Source organism: Pelodiscus sinensis, chromosome 21 (genome assembly GCF_049634645.1).
Source record: "Pelodiscus sinensis isolate JC-2024 chromosome 21, ASM4963464v1, whole genome shotgun sequence".
Lineage (NCBI taxonomy): Eukaryota > Metazoa > Chordata > Testudines > Trionychidae > Pelodiscus > Pelodiscus sinensis.
Window position 1 is genome coordinate 25,618,781 of NC_134731.1, and position 12,425 is coordinate 25,631,205.

The following is a 12,425-nucleotide window of genomic DNA, read 5'->3' on the forward strand; positions in this document are numbered from 1 at the left end:
CTCCATTACTTTAGTGCAGCAGTTCCCAAACTTTTTGGTATCACGCCCCCTTTTTGATTTTTGAGAAACCTTCATGCCTCCCCACCTCTTCTTTACCGTCATCCACCCTCCCCCCTTAACAAAAAATGCAATTAATAATTTTTTACACTGATAATTTTTTTTTCATTATGAAAATGTCTCAGCCTTGTGCCCCCCTTGGAATTTCTTCATGCTTCCCTCCACAGTTTGGGAACTGATACTTTAGTGCCATGGCTTGCCAGTTCACCCAAAACTATGCTCCCAGCAGAGGAGAAAGAGGATAAGATATTCTATAGTGGTAATAAAGTGAACTGCACAGAACCCAGCTAAACAAATCCTTCTCTGTCATCCTGTCATATTTTGCCTTCACTATTTTAATTTCTGCATGACAAAACCTTGTTACCAATTCAAAATGGGACCAGTTTCACTAATTCAAATCCAGAGAAACTCCAACTGACAAGTTACCCTGGTTTACAATAGTGTAAGTGAGCATTTTGCCCTTTCGGCCAGGAACTCTGTTAGGAGGTGTTCGTACAGCACCTAGCACAATGGTACCTGTCCTGACCATGGACTATTGGAACAATCGCTATCTAAACAAACAATTGAAACAGTCTGGATCAAAGTGAATAAATTCTACTATGTCCCTAGTGGGTTCTAGCTATAATGCTCTCTTCCACTGCTTCAAAAACAAATTTCCAAGTCATGCCTCAGACCTTATTTTTGTCTCTAACGTGTCTCCAGATGATCCAGTATTTCACAAAATGTAAGTTCTTTGTTCTTGTGTTGCTGATTTAACAATGTTCACCTCAGCCTAGCTTTTTGAAAGAGCTCAGTACCCCTTAGGCCCCAGAGACAAGTTTAAAGGTTTTCAAAAGAACTTGGCCTGTTGGGTGCAGAACTCTTCTGAGACTTCTGATTTTGAGGAACAGCTAGCCAAAAATTCAAAAAAAATAGCAAAATGTTTTTTAAGTACATTAGAAGCAGGAAGCCTGCTAAAAAACCAGTGGGGCCCCTGGACAATCGAGATACAAAAGGAGCAATCAAGGACGATAAAGCCATTGCGGAGAGACTAAATGATTTCTTTGCTTCAGTCTTCATGGCTGAGGATGTTAGGGAGATTCCCAAACCGGCACCGTCCTTCATGGGTGATGAATCTGAGGAACTATCCCAAACTGAAGGGATCAAAAAGATCTCACCAAACTGAGTGACTGGGCAACAAAATGGCAAATGAAATTTAATGTGGATAAGTGTAAAATAATACATATTGGAAAAAATAACCCCAAATATACATACAATATGATGGGGGCTAATTTAGCTACAACTATACGTACAGTATGATGGGGGCTAATTTAGCTACAACTAATCAGGAAAGAAATCTTGGAGTTATCATGGATAGTTCTCTGAAAATATCCATGCAGTGTGCAGCGGCAGTCAAAAAAGAAAATAAGATGCTAGGAATTATTAAAAAGAGAGAGAAAATAAGATGAAAAATGTATTACTACCCCTATATAAAACTATAGTATGCTGACATCTTGAATATTGTGTACAGATGTGGTCTCCTCACCTCAAAAAAGATATTTTGGCATTAGAAAAGGTTCAAAAAAGAACAACTAAAATGATTAGGGGTTTAAAATGAGTCCCATATGAGGAGAGGCTAAAGAGACTGGGACTTTTCAGTTTAGAAAAGAGGAGGCTGAGGGGAGGTATGATAGAGGTCTATAAAATCATGAGTGGTGTGGAGAGGGTGAATAAAGAAAAGTTATTTACTTTTTCCCATAATAAAAGAACTAGAGGACACCAAATGAAATTAATGGGTAGCAAGTTTAAAAAGTATCAAAGAAAGTTCTTCTTCACACAGCGCACAGTCAACCTGTGGAACTCCTTGCCTATAACGGAGTTTTAAAAAGAGCTAGATAAATTCATGGAGGTTAGGTACTTAAAATGATATTAGCCAAGGGGTAAGGAATGGTGCCCCTGGCCTCTGTTTGTCAAAGGCTGGAGAAGGATGGCAGGAGACAAATTACTTGATCATTGTCTTCGGTCCACCCCCTCTGGGGCACCTAGTACTGGCCACTGTCGGTAGACAGGATACTTTGGTCTGACCCAGTATGGCCGTTCTTATGACACTGGATATCAGCTACTGGGTGAGGAGTAATGAGCTCATTTGAAAATCTAGCCTTCTCTACCTTAACTAGCCATCAGCTATCACATTTCATTCAGCTAATCTCTAGATTATTTTTTTATTCACAGACGCAACCTGGTGGAGAGCATTACCTCGAGCGATCTGAAAAAATGCACCTATCACAAAATACATGATCCCCTTTGCCCTGTGTTTGAGCTGGGATACATCGTGAAGGAGTCGGGACAAGATTTTCGTGTTTTGGCCCTTAAGGTACACAGATTTCAACTGATGTTTCCTTTGGTCATGAGAATGCCCAAATGTACCTCGGAGGCAGGTCTCCTTCAGCTGCAAGCACAGGCTACAGGGAAATATAGTCTAATCTGCAAAAGAAGAGTCCGGGAAAGGCAGAGCATGTTGTGTACCTGTTAACAATGATTGTGTGCCTTTGCCACGTTGCTGATCATGAGTTGCTACGAAGTTGTTTGTTTTAGAACAAAGAAGGGGTGGTTGCGGGGGGGGTTGGTCTCCACCCTTCTCATGCTGTTTGGCCTTTGGATTGAGGAGCTCACCACAGCTTTACTTAAAAGTTTTTTGCTTCCTTATTGCTTTTTGTTAGCATTACTCTTCCCCCCCCACCTGCAGCCACAAGTGCACACACATGGTTCACACCCAAGCCACGTGTCTCCATGTTAGCATCTTACACTTGGGCGGAAGAAGAGGTGAAATGTGTTACTATGGAGCTGTGTTGATGCTGCCACATTAATTAGATGGAAAATGGCCTCATGAATCCCAGCACTATCCAGTCTGTGCCCCTTCCTCTCTCTTTCCCAACCACAAAAATCGGGTACGTTCTCTCCATCACAGCCTCAGCCTCTGATACCTTCATGAGTAGGGCCCAACCAAGCTCATGGCCATGAAAAATGCCTCTCTATCGACCCCTATGAGGACTGGTGTTTTCTTTGCTTTTACCCTGTACTATACAGATTTTACAGGGGAGACCAGTGTTTCTTAAATTGGGGGTCCTGATCCAAAGGGGAGTTGCAGGGACCGAGGCGTCGCAGTATTGCCACCCGTACTTCTGCACTGGCTTCAGAGCTGGGTGGTCAGAGAGCAGTGGTCGTTGGCTGGGCGCCCAGCTGTGAAAGCAACACTCCACCAGCAGCAGCACAGAAGTAATGGTGGCAGTATCACACCCTTCCCACCCCACAATAACTTTATAACTCCTCCTCCTCCCCTCATTTATTTTGGGGGCAGGGCACCTACAACTACACTCCTGTGACAATTCAAATTGACATAGTTGAAATCACGACATTTATCATTTTAAAAATCCTATGATAGTGAAAGGGACCAAAATGAGCTGAGCATTTACTAGGGTTCGGCTCATGAGTGACAGCTGCAAACCTACAGCACTTGGGTACTAGTTGTTGATCCACTGGACTGACTAAAAAACAGCTAGAAAAACAGTGAATTTGTGCAGGAATGGGGTCCATACATGAAGACACTGTGCCTCCCGGATTCATTCTTTTGTTGTTGTAGAGGTTGAACCTCTCTGATCTGGGACTCTTTGGTCTGCCAACATCCGTGGTCCGGCAGTACCATTAATGTTGCTAGACCAGAGAACCATGGCCTCGTGAATCCAGCACTATCCAGTCTGTGCCCCTTTCCTCTCTCTTTCCCAACCACAAAAATCGGGTACGTTCTCTCCATCACAGGCCCAGCCTCTGATAGCTTCATGAGTAGGGCCCTACCAAGCTCATGGCCATGAAAAACACTTTTCTTGCAACTCCTATTTATAGCCTGTGCAGAAATGGGGTCCATTTTTTTGTTGTTGTAGAGGTTGAACCTCTCTGATCTGGGACTCTCTGGTCCGGCAACATCCATGGTCCGGCAGTACCACGATGTTGTACCACTGTCCGGCAGTGGCTGTTGACTGGAAGTCAAGCAAGGGGCTGGCAGCCTGGTCAACCTGGCAGTCGCCATTGACCCAGAGTGGAGCCAAGCCAGCCCTGTAGCCTCTGAGCTGAGATCACAGCCCAGCTGGCAGCTGTTGGGAGTCAGGAGCAGGGCGACAGCCAGGTGGGAGAGCCAGGTCCTCCCCTTGTCTGGGACCTGTCAGGTCCCAAGAGTGCCCAACCAGGGAGGTCCAAATTGTGTTTCCAGTGATAGCCAATTGTAACTGAAAAGATTAATCTCTCAACCAGTTTGATTGGCCAGACCTCTCTATGGGTATGGGCATGAGCTGCCAAATTTGAATCCACACCCAGCCTGCAAATTGTAGGGGTTTTCCGATGTCGGCTTTTAGCTTGGGCTGCTCTCTAATAATCACCAAGTGAAAATCCCTTCTTCTCTCACAAATGCCATCAGTCCACGCACCGGCTTGGGCTTTGCAGCCCCAGGCCTTACCAACAGGGGTCATAACTGCTCAGGGTTGTGCTTCTAGAAAAAGGTTACTGAACAAACAGCACTGCACTGATAAATAATCACCCCAGCTCGCAAGCTCTTGTAATCGAATGTCAGGACTTCTCAGTGAAACTCCTGATTTTCTCTTTCCGAATGGAGCAGCGTGGTAGTGGGACAGAGGGCTCTCCTGGTAAGCGAGGGTGAGGCTAGCATATCGACTGTCGTACAAAGAACCAGATGATTGATTGATTGCAAGGTGGAATCCTAGGTCACTGAGGCTATGGCTATGCTGCCCCATAGCTTGAAATAAGATACGCAATCTGAGCCATGCAAATTGCATATCTTATTTCAAAATTCCTTATTTGGTAATTTGGCGCTGTCTACAGTGCCAAATTTTTAAATAACCTACTATTCCGAAACATCTCTTACTCCTCGTGAAATGAGGTTTACAGGGACATCGGAATAGCGATCCTGAAATAACAGGCTTGCTTGTGAAGATGTGGAAAAGCTATTTCAGGATACTCCGGTATCCTGAAATAGCATTGCAGTGCGGACGTAGCCTGAGAGTCCTGGGGGAAGAAAGAGAAATAAATTGGCAGGACTTGTCTGTGTATCATGGATGAATCTCTGGTTCCTCAGTAGCATCTTTGGAGCCAGCTGTGGAGCATGAGTTGATGGGGATGCAAAGAGCATCCCTTTGCAAATGAAAGAGCTAACAAAACCAGGATGTAGCCAGGTGTGCTGACCACAAATTTTGGCATGATAATGATGTGGGTATTTCCTGTCCTTTTGTTGTCTCTCCAACAGGGTGGAGTTGTCGGTATCACCATAGACTGGAATTGTGACCTTGATTGGCCTGTGACATACTGTAAACCTCTTTATGAGTTTCACGGACTTTATAATGATGACAATAATGTTTCACCAGGCTTCAACTTCAGGTAAGATAGCCCTATTATCTTCTGTTCAAGCTTCACATGTAGTGTCATTCCTCCTGCAAGATCTCAAAGCACATTTACAGATGCAATGAAAGCCCAGATTGTTCTCCTGGCAGCTACCAAAATAAATGTCACCCTTGTGTGAGCAAAGTGCAGCCCTTCGCTTTAGAACAGGAGGTAAAAAGTAATTTGCAATGCCCCCACTTCTCTTTAATCAGCTGCCCAGCCCCTCTTCCTCCTCTCACACACCCAGGCACTCACTCCCGACTCCTAGCTCTGAGCTAGGGATGTAAAATTTTGTGTAGAACAGCTCCAAGGCTGTTGCTACGCTTCAAAGGTGAAAGCGCTGGGGAGCACAGAGCTAGCGGGGGAGTTCTCAGCTGACCCTAGGCTCCATGCAGTGCTGCCGCTATGAAACGCTGTGTGCAGCCCGGGCCAGCTGGGAAATCCCAGCTGGCCCCAGGCTGCATGGCATTTCAAAGCGGCAGTACTACGTGAAGTCTGGGGTCTGGCCGCAGGCTCCACATGGCACTGCTGCTTTGAAGCACCCTCTTCACTCCCCCCCTTGCTGCCTCTTTCTGATAGAGGCATCAAGGAGGGAGGAAGCAACTAGTCGACTAGTGTGTCCACTATCCGATAAGCATTTGCTTATTGGATAGTCGTTCCCATCCCTACACTCAGCCCCTGCAGAATCTTCCCAGAGTCACCCAGGTAGTAAGATGAAGGTCTAAAACAAGCCAATGCCGCACAGGCCTGGTCTGAGGCCTGAGGCCTAGCTAACAATGGACAAAACCTGGCAAACATAAAGCAAAGCTAAGCTAGGAGCAAGAGGCAGGCCCCAGCTCACAGAACTTGGCACAAACAGGGCTGAGAGTGCAAAACACTAATTGGTAACAGGCCCAGGTACAGAACAATAATTGGTACGGGTCATAAGTGGAAAACACATGGTATCACTAGCTCATTTAAAAAAGACCTTGGTGCCCACTCCTCACAGATAGAGACCCAAGTTCAGGAAAGGGTCTAAAATGACAGCATGATGGATAGAGATGATCTAATCAAACCACAAGATACAGGGTGATGGGTGGTATCGGACTATCGTCAGAGGCTGGTAACCTGACAATGTCAGTACTGAGGTGTGATTTGTTTGTATCTCTATATAAGGTGGTGTCTTGGGGGGACAGTCTTTGTATGACCAAGGGGGCACTGGAAATTTCCCACTGACTGAGTCATTCCATTGTGGCAAGTACATGTGCGTAGTGGTTCAGTAAAGTCTACTGACAACTATGACTACTTCGCTTTACAATAAACCTGGCCTGACATCTTTGATCCTGGCTTGTGGTCTGTGGGGGCCCTCTCGGGGTCTGCTATGGTCATTGGGCCCACATCATTGAGCACACACGCAAGCAGCCTTCTGGTTACCATCATCGACGGAGCCAGGACACCATGGCAGTAAATCCGCCAAACTACAACCCATAGGCCCCAAATTATACTAATTATGTTTTAATCACCACACTGTGTCTCGATGTGTCTGCTTTGTTGAAATGGGTTAGCGGATACCGTTGTTGTCACTCCAGCAATGGAGAGCTCCAGCTAACATGGCACTTAATGATAGCACCAAGCTCTCCCATAGGACTTTCCATTCTCAGCGCTCATGAGACAGGAGGTTACTATCATAACTGCACCTCTGTTGTGACAGGCGAGGCAGCTGGACCAAATTTGAGTGACATAGTGCATGGGGTCAGTAATTTGGCCTGGCTGCCTTTTGGCAGCCAGGCCAAACCCGAATGGCATTGACGCCCTCTGGTTCTAAAGTCCAGAGAAGGGAGCAGGGCCAACTCCATGGGACAAGAGCCGCTCCTGCAGGGTGAGCGCAGGGCCGCAGGTTTGTTCTCCAGCCTTCCCTCCCGTCAGAGTTGGTGATGCCATGCTGGCAGGTGCTGCTGAGAGTGGACAGTGCTCCCTACTGAGGTGAGGAGGAGCAGAGATATGCTAGTCTATGATTTAGGGCTCCCCACCTCACAGACTTGGATGCTGGAAGGGCTGCAAAAAACAAAAACGAAACACCACCATAAAGTTGGTAGGTTGACTTTTCAATAGGTTCCACCTGTAGTAAGATCACAAGTATATTCACACCACTTATTGTCAAAAACAAGTGATTTGTGAGTTAGGCCAAACTTTCCTAAAACTTTCCTAAAACTCCATTAATCTGAAGAAGTGGGTTGTGCCCACAAAAGCTCATGAGACCAACTACATGGTTCATTAGTCTCTAAGGTGCTGCAAGAGAATGTGGTGTTCTTTACGTTTTTCTTAAAGCCAGCCAGATAGCCTCTAAACTGCTACTACAGTGATCCCACCCTATATCCATTCACCCATTAGTGATATTGGATTCTTAGTCAAATGCCTCATCATGAATTGCCTAGCTATAGATATTGAAATACCCACCCGTTTTTTGCATGTATTTGTTATTCATTTAGTTATATTTACATAATAGTAACAAATGAGAGCTCTGTACATCATACCACTTACTTATTCTTCTTGAAATAACATAATACACCCAGTAGCATTAAACAGCAAATGGTCAAACAGGAACAAATGAACTCATCTCAGGCAGCTATGACATTTTCAGTTGAACTCAGTTCATTGATTGACTTAGATTTGGTAGCAATCCGCTTCAGGGAAAAAATAATAGCTACTAATAAGCTATTATCTAGCACTTTGCCTCAGCTCTTATCCTCAAAGCACTTTATAAAGGATGTTACTGTTAGTAGGTCCATTTTCCAGATGAGGAAAACTGAGGCACAAAGCAAGGACATGACTTGCCCTAGGTCACCCAGCAGGCCAAGAGTTTCTCAAGTCCCTGTCTCTTCCTCTGTTCACTTGGTCCCAAAAGTTCTAGTTTCTCAAAGTGGTATATATTAGTTTGGTTTATTTTTTGTTTTCTAAAGACCATGACAGGCTATTTAACATATTATCTATCTGACTGGAAAGGTATGCCAAATACTACAGAGATAATGGAACAGACTACAGGACTTTGTACAAGGTGTTTGGAATCCGGTTTGACATTCTGGTGAATGGAAAGGTAACATCCAGTGTGAATTCATTTTAATTCAGACTTCTCATCAGCAGGGGCGGATATAGGGCAGGGTGAACGGGGCGGCCGCCCCGGGCCCCGTGCGTGCGCTGTGGCGCCACTGCGCATGCGCATGGTGTCACGGCACATGCGCCGTGGCAAAGGGGGGGCCCCGCGGAGTTATGCTGCCCGGGGCCCCGCAAAACAGTCATCTGCCCCTGCTCATCAGCCTAACTTTTAAACTCATTGCCAGTTTATATGTTGTTAGATAATCTCCACCCCTATCTGAACCTCATGCCTTAGCCTCAGAAAGAAGGATGAATAAGAGTCAGGATGGTGTGTGGGCCATTTCCATGTATTACTGCAGTTTGTTTACTGAAATAAGAGGTTGAAGTGTCTCAGCAAACTTGGTATGGGTGCTGGATGCGATTTCTGCTGGACGTGCCCCTCGTCATTAGCAGCTGGTTTCTTTGGGTCATGAGTAGGTGAGGAGCATTGTGGGAGAAGCAGAAGAAAAGTGTTCATTGGACCTGCCCATGTGCTACTTCTGATCTTTGTCTGAATAGAGAGCTCCAGTTGTATGGACAGACATCCCCATGTATTCCATTCAGAAAATAAAATAAAGTAATAGCTTGATATTGAAAATGCTCAGTCACCCCTCCTCCTTCCCTAGTAGGGTATCCACAGCGCCTGCCCTATCTTTGAGAAGGAGTGAACTCTTCTAGTGGTAGCCGCAGCAAGGTTCCCTAGCAGGGTCATCCCTAGCCCTGCTTTTGACACTGTTTCCTTCCCCCTGCCAGATTCTCCTGCTTTATTATGAGAGCCTGCCTATTTTCTCCTATTTTTTTCAGGCAGGTAAATTTGACATCATCCCTACGATGACCACAATAGGCTCCGGAATTGGTATATTTGGCGTGGTGAGTATTGATATGTCCAGACTGCCTGGGAACGTGCCCATTATTCTGTTTGCGTGTGGCACTGAACTGAAAGTGACCCTCAAGTATAGCAAAAGACTAGCTCCATGAAAGCATCCACCTGGCCTTTTTAGCATGGAAAATGCAAAACGAAAAGAGAAGATGTTTCCTTGCAATAGAGTTAATCTATCTCCAGATTGGAGATATGACCAAACAAAAGTAAAATGGGGAGTGATGCTAGATGGCTGGCATATTAGATTGGTTTGCTATCTTGCTGGACTCAGTCAAGCTAAAGAAAGTTAGACCTAGTCAATATTTTTGTGGGAGACCTCCAAAGAAAATGCTGGAGCAAATATCTGGCTGATAGGTAGAGATAGTCCTTCTGCTTTCGTATTCAACAAGTTACAGTGGGGGAGGTCTAGGTTGGATATTAGGAAAAACTATTTCACTAGGAGGCTGGGGAAGCACTGGAATGGGTTACCTAGGGAGGTGGTGGAATCTCCATCCCTAGCGGTTTTTAAGTCTCAGCTTGACAAAGCCTTGGCTGGGTTGATTTAGTTGGGATTGGTCCTGCTTTGGGCAGGGGGCTGGACTTGAGGACCTCCTGAGGTCTCTTCCAGCTCTATGATTCTATGAACCAATACCCCAGCATGGTTTGCAGAGGTGAGCTCCTGTCTTTGAGGGGAGATGCCCCATGGCTTGTGGCCATGAAAGACAGCATGGCACTTTTTGCAACAGTAAGGGTGTTAAACTGGAATGTGGGTAACACACATGGCTACGTCTACACTGGTGCGATCTTGCTTAAAAACTCTTTAGCGCAAGAGTTCTTGCATTAAAGTAGTAGTGCAAGAGAGCGTCTACACTGGCATTTGCTTTTGCGCAAGAGCAAATTTGCCAGTGTAGATGCTCTCTTGTGCAAAAAAGCTGTGATGGCCATTTTAACCATAGGGCTTTCTTGCGCAAGAAATTCTTATTGCCTGTCTACACTGGCCTCTTGCGCAAGAATAGTTGCGCAAAAGGGCTTATTCCTGAGTGGGAGCGTCAGAGTTCTGGTGCAAGAAACCCTGATTTCATACATTAGAATGTCAGTTTACTTGTGCAAGAACACGCGGCCAGTGTAGACAGGCAGCAAGTTTTTGCGCAAGAGCAGCTGTTTTTGCGAAAGATCGTGCCAGTGTAGACACAGCCACAGAGTTTAAGTTAATTACATTCTGCCTGCTTTCGTGCCCACACTTGAATTTTGCATGTATCACTTCTATCCTAAACTAAGGTATAGCATGTCTGTGCACTATTAAACCGTTGTCATGTTCCACATCCAAAGTGGATGAAGTGACTGCAGTTTACAAGGTGCTTTGGGACACTGTGGGATGAAGGGTGTGTTATAAAATCAAGAGATTGGTGCAGATTCTTGGTTTAGATGATTTAATACTTTAGGTGCTGCTCTAACCAAGGTTTGGTCTCTGTGTGGCACTTTGTCTGATTTAAGGCATCGGTGGTGTGTGACCTGGTCCTGCTGCACTTTCTCCCAAAACGGGATTATTACAAACAGAGGAAATTCAAATGCGCAGAAATGAAGCCTTCCGGGCCTGTAAGTAACAATCCATTCCTCCTTGAGCTGAGGCTGCAGAGAGCAGGAGGCGTTTGTATATATGTATGCATGTTTGGAGGTATGTCTACACTAGCCCCCTAGTTCGAACTAGGGAGGCTAATGTAGGCATTTGAAGTTGCAAATGAAGCCCGGGATTTAAATATCCCAGGCTTTATTTGCATCTTCCCGTCCGGTCACCATTTTTAAATGCCATGAGTCCAGACTAACTGCCCGCGGCTACACGCGGCAGGGACCCGGTAATTTGAATTAAAGCTCCTAATTCAAACTACCATTAAACCTGCTTGCAGGAGGAATAACGGTAGTTCAAATTAGGAACTTTAATTTGAACTACCGGGTCCCTGCCACGTGTAGCTGTGGGCAGTTACTCCGGACTCATGGCATTTAAATATGGAGACCAGATGGGAAGATGCAAATAAAGCCTGGGATATTTACATCCCGGGCTTCATTTACAACTTTGAATGCCTACATTAGCCTCCCTAGTTCGAACTAAGGGGCTAGTGTAGACATACCCTGGGAGAATAGCTAGACACTTCCTTGTCTGGCTCTAGTGAGTATCAAATCCACGCAACTGAACAGAGACTAGAACCCATGACCTTCAGCTCTGAAGTTACAAGGCCCTTCTATGAGAAGACTGTCTAGTCATGCTTTGCTTAGTCAGTCAGTGGTCTACTCACTAAAGAGTGACACAGTCACATGCCTGTAGGGTAAGGTTTCCAAAAGCAGTCTGTGCCTGAGGTGATTTTGCTAGCACTGGGGTCTATGGCAAGACTCCCATTGGCTTCAGTGGGAGCAGAGGTAGGCCAGCACTGACTGCTTGTCAAAACCCCACCATATCACCTTAGAATAACATCAGAGCATTGCAACACTGCAAATCCAGGTTGTTTTCACAGCAGCCTAATGGATCTGGACTGTGAATTTCCATTCAAATGAGCAGCTATTCCTCAAATTAATTGTAATGGGCATTGAGCACCTGGATAGCTTTGGTGGGTTTGAAAATCTCAGTCCTTATGTCTAATGATTCACTCTCAGCCCTGGTCTACACTAGAGAGTTATTTCAAAATAACCCCCCTTATTTCAAAATAATAAGCAGAGTGTCCACGTTACCAAGCCTGTTACTCCTGCTTTCCTCGGGGAATAATGCTGATTTTGAAATTGTTAGTTAGAAATAGTGTTAGTGTGGACACTCCACAGCTGCTATTTCGAAATAACTACTCCCTAGTGCTTCCTAGGGCTCTAAGTCGAGGTAGCACCTCCACGGTAATGGAGCCTGCCTCGGACTAATTTCCAGGCTTTCTTGTAGTGTGGACACGCTATTTCGATTTCATTATTTCAGGAGTCATTAAATCGATTTTAGTTA

General features: G+C 45.3%; 1 protein-coding gene across 3 annotated transcripts in view; it reads left to right on the forward strand.

Moving 5' to 3' along the window:
* The window catches only part of P2RX1 (purinergic receptor P2X 1), a 47,957-nt gene that overhangs the window by 26,503 nt on the left and 9,029 nt on the right, over positions 1 to 12,425 (forward strand). For all 3 annotated transcript variants that reach the window (XM_075904378.1, XM_075904380.1, XM_075904379.1), the window contains 5 exons: positions 2,269 to 2,410; positions 5,348 to 5,478; positions 8,464 to 8,554; positions 9,397 to 9,462; positions 10,946 to 11,047. In XM_075904378.1, the coding sequence (XP_075760493.1) occupies positions 2,269 to 2,410; positions 5,348 to 5,478; positions 8,464 to 8,554; positions 9,397 to 9,462; positions 10,946 to 11,047 (532 nt within the window). The remainder of the gene's footprint in view (positions 1 to 2,268; positions 2,411 to 5,347; positions 5,479 to 8,463; positions 8,555 to 9,396; positions 9,463 to 10,945; positions 11,048 to 12,425) is intronic.